The sequence below is a fragment of the Ixodes scapularis genome, unplaced genomic scaffold (genome assembly GCF_016920785.2).
Source record: "Ixodes scapularis isolate PalLabHiFi unplaced genomic scaffold, ASM1692078v2 PGA_scaffold1__304_contigs__length_218370807, whole genome shotgun sequence".
NCBI classification, from domain to species: Eukaryota; Metazoa; Arthropoda; class Arachnida; order Ixodida; family Ixodidae; genus Ixodes; species Ixodes scapularis.
The window spans coordinates 112,455,208-112,480,900 of NW_024609846.1; the positions used below are offsets into that span (position 1 = coordinate 112,455,208).

Genomic DNA, 25,693 nt, shown 5'->3' on the forward strand with positions numbered 1-25,693 from the left:
GGGGGCAATGTTTAGAGTACATGCTCAGAACGAGCTCACATTAATAGGTGGCTAAGACTGGCAGTCTTGATGGTGCGGAATGCACGTTGCAAGAGAACTGTAGAAGCGCGCTGTCGGCATGTGCTCAGCAGCCAGGCACACGGCTATCGCCGCCAGTGGATACACTTTTCCATAAAAGCGTACAAGGGCACATTCATTGCTGCGTTTGTGTGTTATGCACGTGCGCTTTCTGGCTGGCTGGTAATGCGAGCAAGCGCTGGCTGGACTGATTTAACACGTGTGGACTGTGATTTTTGTAAATAGTGGAAACGGGCATACTCCCTATAACCTCCCAACGTAGGCAGTGCCATCTCGCATTGCACGCGGGCATTGGAAGAAGAGGAAGAATTAGTATACACGACTGCCTTCGGGAGGGCTTCTGAGAGGCATAGAGCATAAGGAGGCGTTGTCCCAGCCTTCTGGTCAGTGGCTCTATCAACGAGGTGTCTTAGCATTTCAACTGCGCAGCAAGACTGCAAAGAATGTCGTGATTCTTCCAAGGTGGTTTGGTTGGTGTTCCACCAGCTTTCTTAGAATGTGAAAAAGATGCTCAAACCCTTCCCCACCATGTGAACTCGTTAATTCATTCACCGTATCATTACCTTTAGCAACACTCGCACAGACTCCGCATCACCAGACTACAAAAGTGAGGTCCACACTTACGATGCAGCCGCGCTTGCGCATCTTGCTCTGCTTCCCGTACGGCAGGTACGGGATAACCCCGACAATGCACGTGCATTTCATACGCATGCACGCGCACTCATTCTGCAAATGCCCATGTCGCTTGGATAACGAACAACACTGCTGCATTTAAAATTTGCTTTATTACTTATGATACCTCGACGTGCGGCTGCCGCGAGCAGGGGAGATACTCTACACGGTATGGAAAATGCACGGAATGATGCAATATGGACTTGCTGTCTTGAGGCCAACAGCTTTCAATGCATACACTGGTGGATATGCTGTATGTACACAAGAGCTAAACCATATGAAACAAAAGCATATAAAACAAGTCTGGTTTGGGGGCTGCAGTTCCTGTGCCACACCAGCTGCTTCCAAGAGACGATCACCAGGTGGGAGCTGTGTTGGCGAGACGTCGCATGCGACTGTCAAGAAAAAAGGGGGTAACCACCTATTAAGCACTGCACATGAACATAAGATATTTGAATAATGACGCTACTTCCAGGCTCATAGATGCACTGTACGCAAGTACTACTCCCAAAGGCGCTTGTGTCATCATGCTATATCAAAGAGAGATGTGGAACGTTTACACTAGACATGAAGTGCCTAGTGTAGATGCCAGTCTTGGCCAGTCTATGAAATGGCAAAGCTAGTGCAGGTGCTATGTACGCACGTTTGTTTGCAAACTTTACGGGGACTTAGAAGAAGCACAATAACTCGATACTGTAAGGCTAGCTAGAAATAAACATCCTATACAGCATCCTTGAAATAAGAGTTGACGCACAGACAAACTCTTGATATGCAATCACACTGAAAACCCCACAGACTTGGGTTACACAAAGAGAAACCCCCCTCCCCTATTGAGACAGTCTTCCCCTCCCCAATTGAAACAGTCTTGTATTTGTCTCTTGCTGTGTGTCCTTTGTTCCTAGGTCTTGCAGTATAATCAGTTTTTTACTGTTTTTATGAGAATGTGTCACCTCCCCCGCAAGGTGAAAACCAACTGCTTCACCAAACGTTCAAACAGAACAAGACTCAGATACACCAGCGGTGTAGACTTTCCATTTTCCCGGGGGCGGGGGGGGGGGGGGGGGGGGGGGGCAGGCTGAGAAGTTCTTCGGGGGGGGGGGGGGTCCGCGTTACCTTCTCGCCAGAACTGGAGATTGAAGCTAACGAAAGCACGCTGGGATTCCATTTCCTATGTATTTTGTCAATAAAGGCAACGTGGGCGTTATTTTGTTTACCTGCCACTACTAGAAGCTCGTTACATGGCACGCAAACAGCATCTCGGTAACGATCATAGCCCGGGGGGGGGGGGGGGGGGTTCTGCCCCCCCTCCCCCCCTGAATCTCATTAGGGGGGGCACGAGCCCCGATGCCCCCCCCCGTAGTCTACGCCTATGGGTAGCACGCAAAAAAATAAAACCCAATACAAAATGTGTGCAGCTCTTCACAGAACAAGAGGCTTTAAGGAACCAGGAAACAATTTCTTCATTTTGGCTTCCCAGAGCTCAGAATAAACATTCATATTCACTGAGCATTGTAGGGAAATCAGTTTACTAGAACACACAAGGTTTTGTTGTTTTTTTCCGCAAAAAGTGGATTTACGGGTTCGACATTTCATTTCCTCGGCTGCCCCGACCTGCAGCCCCACCTCTTAATGAAATAAACGAGGAAATGATTATCTCTCAGCCATGGACATTCCACTCAGTCACGCTTGATATAAGTTGAACACAGTACAGTAAAACCTCGTTATAACAAAGTTGAAGGAGCAGTCGTAATTATTTCGTTATAACCATTAGTTTGTTATAGCCAATGTCCATTTCTTCCCACTATTAGCAAGCAAGGGGAATTATGATTGCTTTGTTATATCCATTAGTTTGTTATATCCCGTTTTGTTATAACAAGGTTTTACTGTAGTAGTAAAGTAGACGAAACAGCCGCTGCAACTAATGGCCCTTCTAAAACGCGATGGGTCATGTGGCAGAACCAGTGTCAGCTTAACAATATGATTGTATGCGAGAGACAAGTATCAGCCGGTTCCCCACTGCCAACCTTCGTTTCACAGTCCCTTTTAACATAGTAAGCAGGGACCTCGTACCGTGTGTTCCTGTCCTGGTCTCGAATCTTCTTCTCCATCTCGGCATCGGTGAGTGTCTCCAGGAAGGGGCACCACTGGTCGGCCTCGGCCTGGCTTCGGAACGGCAGCTCTACTGTGGGCAGTGGGGCCTCACTGCAGGTGGGATAAACAAAGGACCATTTACCCTATTCTTTGGACTATAGTCTGCGGACTATACACTTCTAAAAGTTGAAATATTACGTGGTACGGACTATCTACAATTGCAAACTGCACGCACATTTTTTACCTTTTTTTTTTTTTTTAAGGTTGTTAGTTACGATGAGATGCGACAGGTTTTGTGAATGGCAGTTTACATTGATGTTGTTTTCTTTATAATACAAGCTTTTTCATGTCTTAATAAAGCAGAAATTTTCAATGCCTGTTCTGTATATTTTGTTACGTGCAGAATATGCACCCGGCACAGACACTGCGGATTATGCATTAGTGTAGACTATGTACTTTGCTTTTTTTTTTTAGAAGGAATATGTCCCTGCTGAGCATTCACCGAATGCAGACTAGTCTCGAAAATGTGGTATACCGGATCTACCAAAAAACACGAATGAGCACAGTACAGAATCTGCAAGTTAGCTGCCCTCCATCCACTGGTACAACACTGATCACTAGTAAATCAATGCTAGATCTGTACTTAGTACTTTAGCATGCACTGTACAGTGCACTTCAGTTATGGTCACCATAAATGCTTGAGATAAGAATTATAACTATCAGATTAGGATATGCAAAACTAGAGCAAGACTGGGTTACATGGAAAGAGGAAAAAGAAAAATGTTACATAAAGGATAAGTAAGGTGTGACCATTTCCCCCCAAAAAACACGGCCTCAGTGGCTAGCAGCCAAATTAGCAGCCAGGAGATCTCTAGCTGGCGTGATAAAGTTTTGGCCAAGGAGTGCACCCCAAACTAAATTCCGCCACGAGATGACTAGTTTTTGGCACTTTCGATGCTATTCCTGTGGCTTCTGCTCAAACTCAATACATTGAGACATTTCGAGTCTCCTATCATTATCCAGTGTGGAGGTGGTCCAGTGACCAATTTATTTTTGAGTAACTGCCAATAGCTCAATGCTTCGGCAACCAAGTGGCAGCATTTACGTTTGGAAAGCACCATACTTGCAACGTGACAAAGACTTATTCTGGTGCAGATGGTAAACAGACAAGACCTTGGTTGCCCGTCGAAGAAAGGCCAAGGTGCCATAAACGAATCCTTAATTCTTCACTCAGGTGCGCCAGATGCCACATGCTGATTTTGCACCAACGTTTTTCAACAAGTGACCAGCAGCCCTTTACTTTCCCTCCACTGCCACCCTGCAGACAGCAACTGAAGCCTCGCAGAGCTCGAGCTAAACACGGTAGGCCTGGGGTTGGATCGGGAACGAGAAAGAATGCGCACCTGAAGGCGTAGGTGCGCTGATGCCAAGACAGCTGCCCCCGGATGCTGTAGGCGATGGCCGTCACAAACTCCCCTCCCAGGCCCAGCTCGGAGCACAGCTTGAGGGCAAACTGTTCGGGGCTGTTCTCCTTCTCGGACATGTCCCACTCAAACTGGTCCACCAGGGAGATGTTGCCCACGTGGATGTTCAGCTGAAACGGAAAAACGGGGATCGGCCACCTCGGCGAGGTGGGAAAGTCGCGATGCACGGCACAGCTGCCCAAGATCAAGCACCGCACAAAAGGTGTGTGCAAGAGTACGGGGGAAGGCCAGGAAAATGGAACTCGTCTTGACTACCGTAAAATTCCATATTGACGCTCCTCCGTAGGCTCGAAATTCCCAAATATCATTCACCCCCAATTCCTGTCAAACATTGTGCGATGTTTGATGGGAATCACATCAACTGCGCGATCTGTGGTATTGGTACATGTGACAAGCGCAGGGGTGGAAGCAAGCTTCAGCCTTTTGTAGCAGGTCTGGGAGCGGCAAAAGTGGCACTTTGGAGCAGGAAAAGTTCCACTTTGGAGCTGCTTATAGCTGATTCAGATGACAGACCGAATCGCGATTTTCGTCCGCGGACTGTGTACCACGTGACTGGCACGTCACCAATTCCTGCGATCTGCTCCTCGTCCGCGGACGCGCGGACTGATAAAGTCGAGCTCTTTTTTCAGTTGCGGATTTTTGGCGGGAGATTGACTTGAAAAGCGTTTAGTCTGGCAACGATATATGGTTTTCTTGGTTTTTTGTTTTTGGACGATTAAAACAAAAATGGTGCATCGTGACGTTTCGTGTGTTCGCAAGTTCATTTTGTCACGAGATTCTTGGTTCTACGCATGAAAGAAACTTTGGCTGACGCGACGCAGGATCCGGTACTTCTCTGGGTCAGTGTCAAGAACCTCCTGTCAAAATTTGTCTAGCGCGCCGCGATACTTCTTGCACATCCAATCAGGATTTCATTGAGCAAGACCTCTCTTGTGGCTGTGACGTACTTGAGTGTTGTGCACGAGCACAGAGTGCGTGAAGGCATCTCCAAATTCCCCTCCACGACCCCAGAACTTTGTTGCTTCTACAAAAAACCTTCTTGAGCAGGACCATGCCTGTGTCACTGTCATGCTCTGGGTTAGTACGGTATTGAAAGAGATAGGAATAAGCCTGGTATGTATTTGCTAATACAAATAAGGAAAAGGGGTGATTTTCAGAAAGCTGTAACACATTGTAGCCATAGCCTAAACAACACTTAACAGGTTTTCTTTAAATATAATGAAGTATATTGCTTCAAACATAAATTAAAAATTAAACTACTCATACCAATCAATTTTTTTTTTTTTTAATGTAATGCACGGATATTTGTGCATAAAACTGTCTTTTGTAATCTCCTCTGCCGAGTTCTGCTGAAAAGTTGCACCCTCTCTCCCAGACTTTTAGAAGGCGCTCCATTTCGGCTTCAGTGACTGCTGCTAGTTTTTTCCCGCTCTCCCTTGTAGATAAATACGTATGCACTTTAACGTTGTGCAGAGAAATTGGCCGGCATACGCGCCCCTTAGGAATTTAAGCCTATCATTTTCAGAAAAAACCTCGGCCTTTACAGTACTCCAGACTATTTTTCTTTGTGCTTCTCTTAACACACTAAAAATTCCAAAACATATTTTAAAATATGGCCACATACAGACAAAGCATAGATAAGAACCTCTCACCTTAATAATGACCCTCTGGTCCGTCTGATCGTCGAGGAGATTGTCGGTGGGGAATGCCTCAATCTGCGTCCGGATTGACTGGGAGATCGCTGGCACAAACGACAGGGGCGGAAGGTCCAGATCGTCGCACAATATCTCCGCAAACTGCTCTGGCGTGATTTGAGATTCTGCAAAGTCAACCATACACAGGTCATAAAGTAAGCACAAGGGGGGTAGCCACAGAAAGGAGACAACAAATCCCACCATTCTTGTTCCAGGTGAATGTGTCACGCAGTTTGTGCCCTTCAATTTCCATGTCCAGTCGTATAGGAACCAGAACTTCGGGCTGCGCAGAATTCTCGTGCAGGGTGGCGGGGTCCAAGTCGTCGTACCTAATGATAAAAACGTCGCCCTTGAAACAACGACCCAATAACAAAAAAGGATGCTTGCCGAAATCGTTGCGCAGATTGTGGTTGAAACGCAATAGCATTTTGCACCGTCTTGTATAGCGTAAACATTTCTTCATTAAACTGCTTGGGAACTGCTGCAAAAATTCTAGAAATATTTTTCCTCGACATCCACGGAGTCTCCTATCCCATTCAGTACCGATTCAGATAATTTTCTGATCTGTCTACTTTCCCTGGACCAACCGACGACTTTAGTCGTAGCCTTACTACAATTCAAATTTTTTCTCTCCTACTACTGTCGAGACTGGTTATAACGAAGTCAACGAGAATCAGAAATAGCTTCGCTATATCCGCTATTTCGTTATAACCGACATTGGTTATAACGAAGTGCAAAAGGGAATGGGCAACTGTGATCGCTTTGCTGTAGCCGCTATTTCGTTATAACCGACTTCGTTATAACCGGTCTCGACAGTATATTGATATAAACAAAACATATGCATAAGCACAATAAAAAGCTTGATAACCGTATTTTCTGTCCAGAGGCCGATATACATTACGTTCGTCCGGGTGCATTGCCCCTCGTACGCATAGTTAAAGCAGGTGTCTAACAGATGCATGCCGCCCGCTTCCTGGGCTACAGACCAAAGGACGGACATGGAAGTGCATTGGGTTCCGTGGTAAATGCCATCGCGCCTAAAGAGCAATAATGTGACGGCCGTTGCGGCTATTCCGTCCAAGGGCAGGCACTCACAGCAAGGGGAAGGTGCGTATCTTCTTGTGGGCGATCCTGTTGCGGTTCACGGGCGTGGAGCAGGGGACCGCATCCAGGTGGTGCGAGCTGTTGGGCAACGTCGGCATCCACGTCGAGCCCCGCTTGGACTTGGTCTCCCTGGAGCGAGGCTTCCGCGTCAGCACCCGGGGGAAACACGCCGCCCGACACAAAGAGCAACGAAACGCGTCTTGCCTCAGCGTAGACAAAAGCAAAGGCCGCAAACAATTAGGCCGACCTGACAGCGTCTCGTGAGCGCACCATTTCGCCACGTTCCCCCCGGTCGCATAAGTGATCCAACCGTTAAAATTCTGTAGATTCTCTTAAATCTACAGCCGGCAGTGCCAATCAAGTGTTGGGAACCAGTCGTAACGGTGCCGTCTTCAAAACCAGCTTTTCCGCCTAGCTTCGAGCAAGGTGTGGCGCGGCTCGTCGAATCGGGTAAAAGATTATTTGTAGTTTTCGCATCCCGTTTTTCATCCGGCTCCTTTTCTGAATGCTGCGGCAAAACAACTCCGATGAATTAACCTTGAACCGCCAACTCCGACACTCAACGTACCATATTTTCCGGGCTACAGTCAAAACCCAGTGTATAGACCGCAGAGGCAAATTTGGGGTCAAAAATAAGTTTTTTGCTTGGATAATTTGCACCCGGTGACGCGCGCGGTGCATAATCCGCACTTCATGCCTGATCCAAACATAAAAATTATCATACACAGCACACCTTGACAAATACCTGCTACATTAGCTCACAAAGGAGAATGTATCATACATAAATAAACATTCATATACTCTGTTATTCATAAAATTCTTCACGTCTTGTCACATTGAATGATGTAGAAAAAAGCAAATCATTGTATAGTTTGCAATGGATAAAATTTACTTTTAAACATATATAGTCTGCAGACTATAGTCCGGAAAATACGGTAGATCATCTCATCTCCCAAAGGACAAACAAAAAGCTGCCCCAAATCTTGCAAAAACAAAGGAAGAGAGGGGGGAAAAATAATTGGAAGTTACGTCCCCGTGTTTACGCTTTCAGTAACGTCTAACTGAACCGATGCGCTCACCTTCAACGCGAAAGTAATTTGCGAGTCGGAGTGTGCGAGAGCTCCGCGTTTGAGCTGAAGCTTTCTACAGCTACACTACGATTACCTCAACACGAAAACAGGTGATCAACCAGCTGCGGTAAAGCCTTCGGTTTAGAATGATCGAGCACCAGCAGACTACAATACCTGTGTTACACAGGCGTTGTCAGACAGAGACGGGCCAACTGTAGTTGACACAAACATCAAATGAGTTTGGAATTAAGTTCCTGCCACATGTGCATTCTTGAGTGTCTGTGAGCTGCTGCAGAGGACACCCATGTAACCCAAGTATCGCTGGGCAAGATCAAACTATGCTAGAATGCACGACAGAATTGTACAGCAGAGAAAAAGAAAAATGAAATTTTAAAAAACACGTCAAATTAGTAGCTTGGAATTTACTAGATTTACCACTTTCTTCACACCGCTCCACAGCATTCAAATTTCCGGCACTTAATCCCACTCCTAATTTTTAATATTTATAAAAATCTAAACTCAATGCTTAATTAAAAAAAAAAGAACATGTAATTTCTGTTTTAAATTTGGAATATTTAGAAATACTTTTCGTCACTGGTAAACAATGCACTCCAAAATGTCTTATTTAAGCTCACCTGAAGAAACAATAACAAAGCTCTTAATATTATATAGTACTTCAATGCAAAAAAAGTTAGGTGAGTATAAACAAAAATTATAAATTAAAAAAAGACATACAGACTGGGATGAGCAAGAGTGAAGTGATAACTTTGTTGAGAAAAATCAAAAATATGATGGACTACGAAAAAAAAAAAGAACTGATTACTAAATTATTGTCGTATTTCCACTCTTTGCCCTTACCGTTTAACCACGTTATACCTAACAATGTACACAAACTCTTAGCCTAAGTCAGTGGTAAAACATTCAACAATATTGATGTTCAAAGAAAAAAGAAAACAGCTTTACAAGCAGCACGATTACAATCTACCTAATGGTTCCTGAAAAAGGTAGCCCGATGAAAACTGAAGAGGTCGAGATCAAGGCAACACAAACTTCCAGCACAGCAAACAGTAAGCAAAATCTGTGCTCGACAAATTACAGTTGGCTGGTAATCTTACAGAAATAAAAGGATAATAAGAAAAAGGATGACGACAAGACAAAGATCTTTCCCACTGGCAATGTGAACATTTATGTTCACATTGCCAGTTGGAAATATGTTTCTTTCATGTCTGCATCCTTTTTGTTGCTTTACTTTTACACCTGCAAGAGGTGCGCTTGTGATTAAAAGAAGCTATGATCGACGACCACTATTTCTCTCTCAGATAAGCGTCACTTATTGGCAGTAAGAACAATGCGTGCGTGTGGGGGTCGAAAAACCATTAGGGCATCAAGATTCCGCACATGCACTACTTAAATATCTACATATATCCACCACTTGGGACTTAAGGCTGAACTCCATGGAACGAATTATGTGACGAATAACTGGCGCACGCCGCCCGACGGCACGCTCGCTTTGCGCGCGACGTAGCAGCCAGTGTGTTGATTCCACGCGCAGAGCAAAAGCCGCCGGCCACAATTCGTCGGTTATTCGCAGCATATTCGTCCCATGGAGTTCAGCCTTTACATATAAAGAGCAGTTCAAACGAGCCACATGAAGGCTGGTCATGTTATTTAGTCTTCAGAGGGGTTAGGACACATCCAAAGTAAAATTTAAGTTAACTATAACGCTAGAACCCATCGTAGGTTCCTATATTTTTGCTAAATTTGTTTTGAAAATGGTGCCATAGTTTAGTGGATAAATACTGATTCTTATGCGGGACACTCAGATCCACCCCCTTCTTTGAGAAGGCCGCCATGTTTGTTGGGTCGGTGACCTCCTACGCCTGACGTGCGGCATCCCCTTGCATGCACTCCTGACGAGGCTCTCTCGGCGTCTCGAGCGTCAGTTTCCATGTTTACCTCCCGCGTTTTAAGCACGCGGTTTTGAGGCGATGACGTCCACCACAATGCTTGTTTCGTCGGAGTCTTTGACACTCATCTCTATAGCAATGAGAGTGATTGTTATCGAGCGATGCTGGAAGCTGGTCATTTTGACTTCGACCCTATGGCGACCAGCTCCAGCGATGACAAGATCATCACGGACGAACTCGCCATCGTCCGCGATGATCTCAAACGTGCATAAAGGGTGGAAGGTCAAAGGGGCAAATGTGAGTGTAGCGTCGGAGTAGCCAAGTAGCGCAAGTGTGTGCTATGTAAGGTGGAGAGGCGAGCTTGGGCAACCATGGGGTGCCTAGAATGAGAGCGTCCAACTAAATATCATGATCGCGTGGTTTAAGGGCACCATGATGTGACTAAATTAGGCAGCGCTGCCTGGTCGCCAGATTAAAATGACCAATATTCGTAAATTGATTATTACAATTACTATAATTACTAGAGCTCTAAAAACCGTAAAACAAGCAGCCTATGAGCATTCCATTTCAAGAATAATCTACCCGTTTAATTTTCGTGTCCTAACCCCTTTAACCCTTTGACCGACTAGTCTGTTTTCCCAAAATATGTTTCCCAGTGATTGGGCTTTGTTTCCAAAGGAATAGTAGAAACAAAGGGTCAATGCTCAGCTGTTGACTTTTAATCATCTAGCAGCAGCACATACAATGCTTGCAAGCTGATTAGGTTTAGAAGCATCGAATGAAGGTACTGAAGGTGAAAAGTTGTCACCTTTCTTCCACACCGTTTCATTTTGGCGCATCTGCAGCGTTGAAAGTCTGAATAGGAACAGCCAGTGCTCTCATTGGCACTGCCGCGAGAGCGGCCGGTATGAAAGTGAGCATCATGTGTGCAGAGCGTCCAATTTAAAAACTATAAATAGCCAGCAAAGCAAAACACCATACAAATATAATGTTTCGAGCTCGCCAAAGACATGAAAGATAGTTTTGCGTTTAGGCTGGAACTTTCATACATTTAATCACCGCCGTATATGTAAGGTGATGACTGTCAAAGGGTTAAGATCACCAACGGGGGAAAAATACAGACTTCATAATAAAACAACATCCTTTTGCAACTATATCCCAAGATAAATTAACAAAGCCATGAGGTCAGTCTCTTCTTCTGCTGTTCATCATTTGAGTGGACATGTAGCCGTGAGCAACACACGGTTTAAAAACAAGGAATAAAACGACTGACTGGAGGTTAATCATCTCACTACTCCTTTAACGCTGCTGTCCAAGTTAACAAAATAGTTTTGCCTGAATAATCTGGGCAGAGCATCAAAATGTTCAGACAGACAGGAAAAGACTATATAAGGTCCTGCCAAGACAAAACGTCAAACATTCTGTATAGAGAAGTTTACACATGGTGTTTGAAGTAAGTATACTTCAAAGCATGTACTATTAATAAGCATTTCACTGAAAACCCAATGCTGAGGTATTCAAATTAATGTCCGTACAAGACTGACTCATGCAGAAGCAAACCAAGAGACTAATACAAGTTACTCATAAACAACTAGTTCTTTGCATGCATGTTTCAATTAAAAACAGATGTCTGAAATAAAAGGCATGACTAATACTCCTACCAGAAAAGATAAAATGCCTGTATAGAGGAGTTTTAAACTGTACTCACTTCTCATGAACAAACGTGTTACTGTCCAATTTAATTGATAATTTAGCTTGCTGTCTCCTGTATGTAAAGTCAATGAAAAAAAGTGTTTGAATGAAGTTCATGCCCCAAATTCCATTAATGTGGATAGCAAAAGAATCAAGTGCTTTGGAAGAGTGGCACTGGTTATTTCACACAATTATTTTTAACTTTTATACCAAACAGGCCCTTGACTTCGTAGCAAATGATTTCGTTATTTACAAGCTTTCTACATGATGCTAAATATAGATTACTAAAAGGATATTTTTTTTAATATCATGCATTTAACATGACAATTCCTATACTTTTAAAATATAAGCTTTTTCTGAAGTTTCATAAGGTTATTGAACAATAAATGAACATGATTCATTCCAGGGTTTGTTCAAGGCAGTTATTATACTGCTTAATTTGGTCAACATGCATGAATGGCCTTGTTTATAGCTTCTGTTCAATACAATTTCCAAGTTCCTAATGCAGGGGGTTCTATTCAAGATAAGAACAAACACTATCAATTTGGAAGAAGAGGGCAACTTTCTATTGAGCAATGAACATGTTGCTAATTTCAGTGCAAATCATAGCACAGTATGTGGTAGAAAGACAAAAAACGGATGCCCCTTTTCTCCATAACAAAGTGCTAGCCTTCCCACCTAGAAAAAAGACATTTCACAACCCCGATCTACCCCATAGGCATGCGCAACAGCTTGTGTATCGATGTGGACAGCTCCGAAAAGAAACAAGCCATTTCGAATCACCCTTAAAAGCTAACCAGAGTAGCAGCAACATCAACACACACAAACATACATGCACTTGTACATCTACCAAGCAGCACTTTAGAAATTGTCTCACACATCTGCAACTAACAGGTCACAGGCCTCTAATGCAGGGTAGGGAGCCTTCATGTGTGCTTTGCTAGGGTGATGCCACCCTTTGTAATACTGCTCGCCGACAAACCAGCAGCCATTTTGGTACTCGGCGATAATCCGTGGGCTTTATAATCCTCCCAAAAACAAGCACCTTATCTTACAAGTTCGGAGCAGCGTGGTGGAACCCACGGAGGGAGGATTAGCATTTTCCCCCTCGGATGGGGGGACCGATGGACACAAAGGCCACTTTAGGGTGCACGGGGAAACAATGAGAGGAACAAAATGACGGTGGAAGAGGGTGTGAGAAAGGGAAACAGGCAGTTGGTATCACTCTATGCTAAGCACACATGAAGGCACCCTAGTGCAGGGTAGAGAAATAGCTTTGTAGTTGCATAAAGCAGCACCAAGGAAGTATATAACATCAAAATGTCATCTATCACACTACTGGCTGCTATCTGTTCCCTCTCGAAAGTGTTGACCTAGAACTTGTGCAATAATAAATCACGGCTTGCTTGGTATTCTAAACAGCAAAAGTTATCATTTCAAGAAATACTGAGAAGGCTGTGACACAGTATGTTACAAGAGAAATAAAAGCTCACAGCTTGGACTTCATTCTCTGGCATACGCTTAAAGGCCGACGAGAGGATTGTCTTCTGCTAAGAAGAAAATTGGTTCCCAGTTTTCTTCTCTCCATTCCCTCCCTCTTTCTTCTCTCCTCCCCTCTCCACAGAGCGGGTCTCTGAGCTACTCCCCACAGGAAAGAAAAATCTCCCTCCTTCTCGAATGGAAAAGAGGTGCAGAGGGAGAGTTTCCTCCTTTCTGGCTGCCCCTTGGCCTTTCAGAGCCAGCACAAAGCTGGCCTGGAAATCTGGCCTATGATACCAATGTATGCATCAAGCAAGATAATTCATTGAAGGGCAACACAAAATCTTGACTGCAAGAAATAATCTAAACCCCCTAAGAAGCTTGGAGAACAAATAGATTACAAGGAAGATCCCTACAGGCCTTCAGAGTCTCAGTTTCCAGGGGAGCAACACTACACACAGATTGAATTCAAAGAACAACTCGGCAGCTTCAGTAGAATGTTCAGCTGCCACCAAACAGAATTGTTGTCACTCGAAACACCAGGGCCATCACCTCGGAACCCACTTACCGCCACCAAGGGCACTGCGACAAACTCACAACCACACACCGTGCCCATTTCCCGCCACCACGAGTCATTCGGCGAACACAGCACCCAAGCCGGAGACAATCCACCCGTGCCGGGCCCCGTCCACGGCCGGCAAGCGGCCGCACTCACCTCTGCACGGGAGGCTCCGCGCTCACCGACACAGCGCGGTACTTGTCGTCCTTGCCGTCGAAAATCTCATCCACCTCGACAGCCCTCAGCAGGCTGATGCTGGTGGCCAAGCTGTGCGGTCCCAGGCCTGAACGCAGCCACCACACCAGGGACGGACAGAGCGGCGACGGGAAGGGGGACGGGAGAGGGAGGAGGGGCCGAGAGATGGGGGTGGGGACGGGGGATAGGGGGGAGAAGAGAGAGAGAGAGAAAGAAAGAAAAGGGGGAACCCCCCCCGGTGAGCGAGACGACTCACCTGGCAACGGGGGGCTCTGCGCTCACGCGTACCGCCGTGTACTTCTCATCGTTTCCTGCTATAACCTCATCCACCTCAGATACTCTGAGGAGGGAAATGTTCGTCGCCAAACTGTGCAGGCCCACACCTGTGGCGCAGGGGAAGAGACACAACAGGGGGGCCAGTCTTGTGGCACCCCAAACGTCCCATGGAGCAGGCGGTGAGGAGGTTAGCCATGAAGGGGGTAGCCCTGCATGCGGCTACGGTGCCCGGAATGCATCTCCCACCGGCGTGTCCGGCGTCCCGTCCCACCAGTGCGCCGAAATTGGTCCCCAGGATCACAACAGGCAACCACACAACACTGCTGCGACGTCGTCGGGCGGAAATTGAGGGACCACTTTGGAGGACGTAATGAACGCATCGGTCGGAGACGCACTCCAGGCACCATACTGCGGGTGGGGAAGGGGGTCTTTGTGCGGAGGGTCCGTTTTGCTCACGGCGAACCAATCAGAGGACTGGGCTCCCCAGACAACCAAGCGGGGTTAGCGAGGTTAGAGAAGCAAGCCGGAGCAACACTCAAGCATCAGGCGTTTGCGGGGAAGCGAAGCAGGATGGTGAGGCAGGACTGGACAAGCTGGATGCTACTGAAAACGTCAAAGGTCTCTTGTCGATACAATGTTTGCCCTACTTTTTTCTACTTTTTTTTATCCACGTTCACCTAAATATCATAGACATTTCAAAAGTCTCAAAATAGTGGCCAATGTTTTGCCACAAGACCGAGCCCCGAAGGATCTATGCTGACTGCCACTTTATACCTTTCTTAAGACATTCCTTCTTGAGGATTCTCTATCGGTGGCTGTCATCTTTTCGCCTAGTTTGACCGTCAACTCAAGTTGTCTATCGAAAAAATTCCAAGTCGAGCATATAATGTTGCTTATTTCCAGATTTTGTTTCTAAGATCCAATAAACCCTTGCCTGTACACCTGTATGAATCATGCAGTCTATGCAACTCATAAACATTGGTGAGATGGAGCCTTTTTCGCATGTTTCCGAAAAATATATGAACTCTTTGCAGGCTAGTTAAAAGTTCACCATTGAAACCTCCCTACAGATAAGCAATAGCAGATATATTGTGCCTGCCTTCACCCAGTTGAATTCCAAAGTAGGCCCACAAACGAAACAGTAAGAAGTCTTTGAACTGGGGCATTATCTCGACAGTACTATGACAAAGAGCAGAAAAGTGGCAGCAGCCTCTAGTGCCAGGAATCCTATGATGATAAGCTCCTAAATTTTTGTCCGAGTCAAATTAATGTTGTCAGGTCCTGTTGTAAAGGAAGAACTATGGCAAAAGAGCAAATGATTAACAGTCAAACAAATCCACTGTTCTCGCCCAGAAGTTAACTGTTCTTTAGGACTCTTAGTTACCATGTCCAGTATGCACCTATGGGATGCACTGGATCTTCATAGAACACAAGGATTTACATTATGCATGGTGCTATCCCACTAATCCCATTTATTGACTGATGCACTTAAATTAAATACTGCTAGCATGTCAATCTCCACAATGATAATTTTCAAGAGCCATTACAAAATATTTGTTTCTGTTATTATTTTTGTTATGCTTTGGCCCACCAAAGATATGGCAAATTATCAGGATATGAAAAGAAGCCTGGCATACTGGTAAAACAAATACGTACAATTTAGTAGAGAAGCCCATACTGAGAGATCTTCATATAATGATAGCACTAACATGTGATCATCTTTAAGACTCAAAACAGCTGACAAAATAGAACTTTTGGTTACGGTCAAACTGAATAATGGACCACAAGAAGTTTCAACAATAACAATTCCTTGTTTTAGATGATCAGAAACCGTATAAAGTCTACAAAATAACACACCTTAACAAAAAAAAAAATTAAAATTCTGACAAGAAAACGACGACACTGAACAAAGCTTTCTTCTATAATGTTTGCAGCAATGAAACTACCTTTGCCATGATAGAAGGGCACATCTGCTTCCCAGAGAAAGAAAGCATCATGTAGAATTGAGGAGATTCAGGTATCTTCCCTGATGCATAAACAATTATATTTGTTTGCTCATTTTTCCTTGAAGGCCAACCTGCACAATCGTTTTGTGCTTGGCAGAAAACGATTAGGTTGGCCATTTTCTGCCGGACAGAAAAGCAGACAAATTTTGTTAGTCCTTCAAATTTTTTTGTGTACAAGACTTTAGAGCGACAATTAGGGGCAAAAATATTTTGTTTATTTAGAGGATATCACAACTTCTATAGGAAAGGCACAACAGGTGCTCAATGGTTTCCAGCATTTGTAAATGTTGCATATGAGCTGCCAGTAAGTGTTACAGTGGAAAAATAATGGCACTGACAGAGTTGTTGATAGATGTAAGGGTCACCATTCCATTTTTTAGTGCATTCTATTCATTAACCACCCTTCTCCATTCCCACCCCCAAAACAAAAAAGGCATTATTTATCATTATTGATCCGAGTAGTTAATAGTGTGATGACGAAGCCAAGTGAGCCCAGGAAATATTGTTATGCCAAGCCACGTGAAGGTACAGGTGGAAGCAACTCTAAAGTAGGGAACTGCGGCAATATTTAAGTGATATAAAATTGAAAAACCAACCACCCAGGTGAAGAAGCAACAAATTTGGATAAGCCTATAAGTGGAGAAAAAGCTGCCTGCAGCAAGTTTAGCTTCTCATTTCCCTCCTCACACTTGCACATAAGGTCCGTTAAAAATTTTAATTTAGAGGTTTTACGCGCCAAATCGACGGAGGGCATCTGGTACGCCCTGGTGGAGGACTGTGGATTAATTTCAACTACTTGTGCATCCTTCGACGTGCAACCGAAAGCTTGGTTAGACAACGCCTTCTCCGCAACAAGCCTCCATCATAGAGCAAGCACCCAGGCCAAAATTTGATCCCGGCACCTAGGGATAGGATCTCTTAAAATTTTACCGACTGCAACATTGGCACACTGGAGGTATGCACAAGTGTTGACCCAAGATGGACGAGGAAGGTCGTAAAAATCAGACCACCTATTACGGCGGCTGCCTGTATCCCTACCGCAGTGATCCATCAATTCTTCGTCAAGCCAGGTGAACTGACCCTTTTCAAAAGGCCACCTGGCAGATCACCGCCATTAAAACCTCGTGATAAACTGCAAGTTATTTTGGCGGCTTATTCATTGATATGCTGTATGTTAAAGCTTGGCTGCAATAATCCTTTTTTTTTTTCATCTTTTTTTTCCCACCAATTTCTAATGTAACTTTCACGTGAACATGCAGTCTGACATGGTAAAGCTGGCACAACACCGCACAACCAAGTGCTTGCTCTGTGGAACTGGAATGGCTAATCCAACCTCCATGTTGAAAACATGAAATTACGCTGTGTGGGCTACGCTCACAATCAGTGCAGTCTGTTGGGCTTGTCGAGATAACACTATTTCAAGCTGGACATTAGTCAGCGAGAAAAGCCGAGACTGTAACTGTCTTGCTTTTGCCCTCAATGCACCTAAGCTGACAATGTGGATCAAGCTTGATCTTGATGGCACAAACACCCACTGCTTGCTGTTATAAACTCATTACTACAGGTAAACAAGTGATTCCGGTGTCGTTCAGAAATCATGGTCACAAAATAAAGTTGAGCATTCATGCTCACCTTCATTTTTTTTAACAATATGAATTATAAAAACAATAATGATGAAAAGAGAAATTTACGTTTGTATTATTTTATTGGGCAGCACAATGTGCTATTTATCAGGGAAATAACAACTTATCTTTTTAACACGAGTAGGACATGGATGAAGTAAAAAAAACACCTAGTGCAGACTATCTATGGAAAAACACCTTTTTTCAGCTAAAATTAGGCTCTCTGGACTACACACCAAATGTTGACTATAGTTCGGGAAATATGGTGCATAAACTTGGTCACTCTATTTTGCAGTTGTATATTTTGTTCGGGGACTTATTAAAATAATTACTAGGCTGTGTATGAAATAATGCCAGTGGCTTTACAATGGTTGTGTGGCATAAATTAGGGTGAGGAAGATAAATCAATTTAAAATATTACGGTATACCTCTATTGGTACCTCCTGGGAAGGCACAACCAATTTAAAGTCAATTTGAAATAAAAAATAGGGTGGCAAGTCTACCAAATGTCGCAGTGGCCCAAAGAACTAGAAAGTTGGTTGCCTTTTTCTGTGTGCAATTTCGCACTATGCTATTTCGCTAATGTGCAAGCCTTTCATGCCATTTGGCCCTTCCGTCACATTATCAGGAGCGAAACATGAATGCTCAAGACGGCTGTGCATAGGCAACGAAGAAAGCCTCAGAGTGCCATCATAGCTAACAATAAAATGTCACCGCTGCCCCATTTCTTGTGTCATAACATTCCGTAATAAAACCCAAATATATGTCCTCCTTGCTACTTTCTTCCTTAGTCGGTCTACACAGCAAGCAGAATGGCCCAAAACACAACATTAAGAGTGATTAAAAACAAAATGTGCGCCAACCCTGAGGAGTTGTAAACTAACTAATTAAAAGTGTATAAGATTCTGCGTTTCGTTGCACACTAAATATTTTCTAACCTGCCATAAAATATCAGTAACTGTAACTTAGCTATACTTTTGGGGTAACTTGTAACTTAAAGCTGGTTCAAACATTTAAACCGAGTACCGTATTTACTCGAGTAATAGCCGCACTGTTTATGAAGAAAACCCGAAGGTTCGCTTTTCTGCGGAGCACGCGGCTTGCCAATCATCGCGATCGACAGCATGATTCCAGCGGTTTACAGGTCAGAGATAGCGCCTTCGCGCGAAGATACCATCTGTGAAGATTGCATTTGTATGGAGAATCATGTTCTCGATCTAGTTATTCGCTATGTCATTTATGCGCAATGCGATGATTGGCTGTAAATGTGCTTTGCGGGGAAGAAGACGCAACGGCCTTGTTCATAAATAGTGCGGCTATTACTCGAGTAAATACGGTATGACACGAACGGTTTTTAAGCCGCTTAAGACATCTTACGACTGGCCACGCAACAGCGCGGCCCGGTTGTAACAGTAGTGAAAAGAGTAAGTGTGTGGGCAAGCTGGTGGTAGCCAATTGTGTCGCGTAACACCCGAGACTGTGGTGCAAAAAAGGAAAAAGCTTTGAGTCGAAGGAACAGACACAGAAGGGAACATTTTAACATTCTTTTCTGTGTCTCTTGCTTCGACTATAAGTTTTTTTTCTTTTTCTGCACCACAGTCTCGAGTGTTAAACGACATGCTCAGGGTTGTTACCTGTCGCGAGAAGCCTAAAAAACAGTTGTCAAGGCTTGTTCGCACAGTCGAGTTTGCTTACGACCCAGTTCCTGTGATCTCTTGCGGCAAGAGAACACAGGTGCCCAGATCTCAGAGTTTCCCAGTGCTCGATCGGTGCCACGAGTCTACGGGCCACGATTGCAATACAAGCTGCGAGGAGGTGACAAACATGCGGGTCGTCTACAAGAGTCTCCGCCTTTACGCCTACTGTTCTCCTCGCCACGCGGCAATGCAGTGCATGCACGCCTGCGACCAATCTTGTTTGTTTGTTGATACTGTAACAAAGTAGAGAGCTGGGTTTGTCGGTGAAAGTTAAACATGGTGTAGGTGTAAACAATGCATAACAATGAGGACCAAGAAAGGAAACACACAACACAGGACGAGCGCTGACTCGCAACTGAATGTTTAATAGTGAAAACAGAAAACAGGAAAACATCCAAAAGGCCCACTCAAGCACGCATGCATCACCCAAACTGTCTCACCACATTGGGGCTTCTGCTATCAAAGCATCCCTTGCATTCATACTTCTTTTGCTATGAATGGGGGGCAAGTGATGCGTAGATAGCAGAAGCCCCAACGGGATGGGACAGTTTGGGTGGCGCACACGTGCTTGAGTGTGCCTTTTTTATGTTTTCTTGTATTCCGTTTTCACTATTAAACATTCAGTTACGAGTCAGCACTTGCCCAGTGTTTCTTTTCTTAGTCTTATGCACTGTTACACCCACACCATGTTTATTGATACTGTTGGCCCAGGGGGACTGATACAGCATGGAATTTTAGCATTCAATACAATAGAAAGCAAAATATACATCTTGGGCCAATGTTTTGGTTAGATGCACAAGAGCCTAGAGACAGTTTCACTGCTCATGACCCCCAATAATGCTTGAAAAAAACGAGAAAATGTGAACACACAATTAGGCCAGCACAGCCATACCGTTCACAACTCGCAATAAATCACAAAGGGTTCAATACGCTCAATCAGACATGTAAAAAAGTAAATATAAATACAGTATAAAGTCTAGCCTCCACTATAGGATGCTATGCAGGCAAGCACATTATTTTCAAATTGGCTGACAGAGCCCATTTTCCCTATACCACAGGGAACAGAGTTCCATTCCTCTATGGTTCATGGAAAGAATACTTAAAGGGTAACTGCAAAGAAAAAAAGTGTGTTTTTAAACAATCTAATTGGGACAAGTATGTCACAAAAATATTTTTCTGCGAAAAAATAAAATTTTTACAAAAATATTTACTGCGCAAGACTGATTTTAGTTTGCGGCTATTTCGTCCGTTTTAAATTGCACGCCAAAAAGTTGGTATTATATGTCACGGAGTGGCTGTTATACATCACGGAGTGACGTATCTCAGCCACTCCGCGTGCGTCAAAAGAGCGGGAGTTTTAAATGTGGAGAGGTTGTGACTCCAACTAAATTATGTGATGTGGCGTAAATATTGCTAAAAAAAATTGTTTTTCGCGGAAGATTTTTTTTGTGACATGCTTGTCCCAATTAAACTGTTAAAAAAAAAACACTTTTTTTTTTTTTTCAGTTACCCTTTAAATGTGTCTGTGTGTAATTAAGCGTGTGATTTGATGTGGATGACTGCTTCTGACCTGACGAGATGTTTATGGCTTTATTTACTGTTTAGCGTCAAGGTAGAAAAGATTGCGATCCACCGAATAAAGAAATTTTAACATCGCCATTTTTCGTCAGTCTTGAAGATGTGGAAGGTTAAGTATTTTTAGCATTTCACTAACAAAGTCTGTTATCCCATACTTTGACAATATAAACTTTGCTGCTCCTCTTTGAACTTGCTCAATCCTGTCAATTTCATATTGTCTAAATGGGTCCCATACTACACTCACATACTACAATTTGGGGATAAACTGGCATTAAATAGGCAGTTAATTTGAGTTCCAAGGGATTGAGTTTTAGATTTTGTCTTAATGATTTGCACGAGACCTGTCCGTCATTGAATTGCAAAGGTTCTCTATTGTTCGAGTTGGTCCCTCTCTAGAGAACGCACACTAGCATCATTAATAAGGTGACCAAAGAACTGCATTTTACTAGAGCGAAGGTTTTGCAATATTTGCGAGATCAGATGTATGTACCGTCTATGAGAAACGGTTGTTAATAACACTGTGAGGAGTTTTTCGAGCAAGAAAAGAAAGAATGACAAGCGAAACAAAATGAAGAATATACGGAAATGCCAAGGCTACCCAATAGATGGCGCCAGTGTGTTTTCTCGTCGAAAGAGATTTTAAGAGGTTTTTAGGGCACACGGTCATAAGCAGTTGCAAGCGGGTGAACCAGTGCTAAGTGTGCAAATCGGCCTTTAGTTGAACAATGTTGTCACTGACTCGAGGACAGGGCGTCAAATCGAAACGGAACCTTTCGACGTCGTGGGATATTCTATAAGTAATTAGAATGTGACTTCGTTCATATTTGTGAGTAATTGTAACTGGGCAGGTCTACTGAAGTGACTGCAACTTAAACCTCTGCGACGCTGTAGTAGTAACAACATCTATTGGCAGCGTCCATTTCCCTGGCAGCCGGGAGAATAATTTTTACCGAAATTCTACCGGCCGTCGCCCTCTATTGGCTTGCCGACAGTCCGGATTAGCCTTTTTCTGTAACGAGCCACCCCAGACTGTCGCCGAGAAGCAGCGTGTATGGGTGGGCCGGCGGCTTAACATTTTTGTAACGAGCCGCAGCAGACTGTCGCCACAAAGCGGTGTCAACGGGTGGGTCGGGTTAGAATAAGTGCATGTGCTCCGCTTGCAGAGCAGAGTTTCGCAACGGTGGTACTAGGGCGGCTATGTTGGATCCAAGCTGCACTGCAAGAAGCGACCGTCGCTTCTGCAGAGAATCCGGAGGCACAAATGGTGTTGCTGTGAGGCGGCGTGCTGCTACGTGCAAAGCAAAAGAAAATATAGTGCAGCGACAAGTCGCAGTTGCGCCGTCGTCTTGTCATTTGTTGGCCGCTTTTCTCTATGCCCTCGGTAGAACATAGTAGCCAACGAAAACGTTGTTCCTTTGCAAGCCATAGCTGTTGAGGTGCCCAGACGTGCTGGTCACGTAACACTCCGCAAGCACCGCAGAAACGAGCAGCTCGAGCGTCCTCCATGTCTGCTTCCCAGACTTTGGAAACATGCTCGAAAACATTGCTCGCGTTATAAAACAACGCGATTTTACTGTACCCAGTGGCTACACGTAATGTAGAATGGTCAAAGGACCTTCTAGTTTGTTTGATTTTAGTGTAGGGTGTATACTTCGCAAATGCAAAGCGAGAAACATGCTCCACCCAAAACATGGCACATGCAAGGTCAATTTCCCGCATGAAGGTTGGATCCAGTTCAGTGCACGTGACCGCTTGTCTTTCAACACAGAGTTGGCGGCGAAAAGAAAAGGAACGTGATACTTTGGCTCTGCAAGCAGAGCCTATATAGTTACTCTAGGTCGGGTGGGTTAACACGGGCGACGAAGTGTCCCTACAGCGTGCAATTCGCGTAATGAGTGTCGATCAGAAGTTAGTCTCAACAAAACGTGTCTTTATGAAACTTGCAGTATTTTACCGGCCGTTGTCACATAATGTCAAACAGCCAATGGGAGGAGACTGTCGGTAGAATTTCAAGAGATTATTCTCCCGCCTGCCGGGAGAATAGACATTTTTCCGCAGGTCCCCGTAGTTACGTGAAATTTGCGAAAACAGTGATTGTGAACAGTCTCTATAATAATTATGAACAGGAGATGTGTCGTGTTCAGCACGCAACATAACACTGCATAGGAGCTGCGCCAATTGCGATCGCTCGCCCTCTTCTCCCCGTAGAGCCTGGGTTGGCGTTAGTTCTTCTAGACAGCGTGACCGCGTCAAAGTGCACTGCCAGTCCACAAGCACACAACACGGACACACACATACATATAGAGCATCCAGGAAAATGGTCTGAAACGGCAACGCTTACCCAGAGATGCGATCTTCTTTCGCTCGTCAACAGTGACGAGGCGACGCCAGAGTGACGGGTACTTCTTGTAGAGCGAGCCACGAAACATACGGAGGTAGTTCCCGACCTAGCGAAGCAAAGGGAAGTATCAGTCATTTACACGATCACGCAAATGATTTCGGACTATCTGGTGTACATTCAGAGAAATAATCGGTAGAAGTTGGTCGCGGCAGAGAAAGGCTTCATGGGGCAAAAGCAAGCTCTTACCTCCGACCCGATGTAATAAAACTCGCCATCTTCTTCCAGTTGGAAGGCGGTAGGCTTGTCACCGAAGGTTTTCATCGTCATCTTGAAGTACTTTGTTTTATATTATTAACACGTACAGTGAAACAACAACGACGACAGCGCGAATTCAACTCTTCCGAGACCTTTTTGAAGCGACAAAGCGACGCGCACGGAGAACGGACAGCGGCGTTGGTGGCGTTAGCGAGTGGCGTCTAGTTTAGTCGTTTAGTGGCGCTAGCAGCGCCTGTGTTGCACAGCGTTGCTAGAGGTAAAAAAACAAAACCCAAATACGAGCTACATTTGGTCAACCGTTTAGTTTCGTTTTAGATTTTTTTTTTAATTTTTTTTTCGAGGTTGTAAATTTTATTATGCTTCGTTTTACGTTCAGTACGAGCTCAGAAGCTACGGGTTTGTAGCGTCCTTGCCAAGCATGCGAACTCGTGTGGTGCAAGCAAGAACATTGATGCAAGCGTCGTTCAGAGCTTACTCGATCATCAGCTCAGTTGGCAAACTCCCACGGGGAGCGTGATCCCTTGTTGAACCGGAACTGAACCGAACCGAAAACCGGAACCGACCCGTTATTAATGCGAAAGTATTAACTGTCTCATGGAGCGAGCCGACGTTATCATCTTTAACTGTAGTATTTACATTGGTCGGTCTTTCTAGTTTTGTCAAAGATGGCATAACAACGGACATCAGTTCTGTAATAAAGAAGGTGCCACGCGCTGGCGGCCTCGAGGCCAGCGCTCGGTCAGACGTTTGCCAACACTCGAACAGAACGGTTGTCTTTCCTTTCGTCGCCGGGTAAACCAGACAGGGTTCACTCGGGAAGACGGCTTCTTCTGCTCGGCCATGGAACACCGGCACCTCCGTCCGATGTACATTTTGGCGACGAGGATGGGATTTCTTTATTTTGAGCTGAATTTTTGTAACCTTGTTCGAGTAGTTGGCAGCGCTCCGCGTCCCGGTCCAATGGTTTGGAATACCGGCGCGTAACAGATTTTCTTTCGTTTCCCTGGTTCCATATTTATTTTCATGTCTTTTTTGGGGGGGTTTTCGAGATTTTCGCACGTTAAATGATTTTTGCGTTCTCCTCCTTTAGTGCGATCAGTTCGCGTGGGACATTATTTTGTTCAATCTTCACTGGGGTTCTCAGTTTGTTCCAACCTTCGAGATGACTTCATCTTCCTCTTCCATTGTGGTTGGTTCGATGGCATTCCCACCGCCGGCCGTGTTTTTGGCTGTTCCTGGTCCACCGATAGTTGCTTGGTCAGCATGGAAGCGTGGGGTTTTGACATACCTTGAAGCATCGGGTTTGCAGTGTGTCGAACCGCGTCGGAAAAGGGCGATTTTATTTTCACTATTGGGTACGGAAGCCCAGCGTATCGTAGACGCATTTCAATTGTATGAGACTCCTTCTGCAGAAGGAGCCGATGAGTTCCAGATTTTCTTAGAGGCCGTTGGCAGGCATTTTGAATTTTCTGGTAGTGTTGCTCTTGAGCGCCAGAAACTGCGCGCCTTGGTACAGCGTCCCGGACAGTCAGTCACCGAGTTTCTTTCCGAATTACGATATCAAGGCTCGTTCTGTGCTTATGGAAACGCTCTCGACGAAAGACTCTGTGAGGTGCTCTTGGAGGGTTTGGAATCCAGACGCGTTCAGTATCGCCTCCTGCGGGAATGCGAAGGCAGCGAGGTACCGACCTTATCTCGAGCTATTCAGTTAGCACAACAGTTTGAGCAGAGGGCGAGAACGGCCGCGAGTTTCCGGAGACGAGAACAATCGCAAAACCGAGACTCGGCGGAGGTTCAGCGAATCGGGGAACGACGTCTGCCAGGAACCCAAGATGGCGGCACAGCGTCGTCATCTTCATTCGAGCATCGCCA

General features: G+C 44.8%; 1 protein-coding gene across 2 annotated transcripts; it reads right to left on the reverse strand.

Annotated features, from left to right (window-relative positions):
- Positions 1-844: 844 nt before the first annotated feature.
- LOC8031424 (SWI/SNF-related matrix-associated actin-dependent regulator of chromatin subfamily B member 1) lies at positions 845-24,040 on the reverse strand. 2 transcript variants are annotated; one of them, XM_029966513.3, is made up of 9 exons: positions 23,792-24,040; positions 23,546-23,651; positions 14,282-14,408; positions 7,115-7,252; positions 6,221-6,348; positions 5,978-6,144; positions 4,245-4,435; positions 2,821-2,952; positions 845-1,145 (listed from the first exon to the last, which is right to left on the reverse strand). In XM_029966513.3, exons 1-9 carry the CDS (start codon positions 23,870-23,872, stop codon positions 1,106-1,108), a joined length of 1,110 nt encoding a protein of 369 aa, XP_029822373.1. In that variant the 5' UTR covers positions 23,873-24,040; the 3' UTR covers positions 845-1,105. The 2 variants fall into 2 exon arrangements, with proteins under 2 accessions (XP_029822373.1, XP_029822372.1); XM_029966512.3 differs by lacking the exon at positions 14,282-14,408 and adding an exon at positions 13,987-14,113 and having other exon boundaries at positions 23,792-24,034.
- Positions 24,041-25,693: the final 1,653 nt, after the last annotated feature.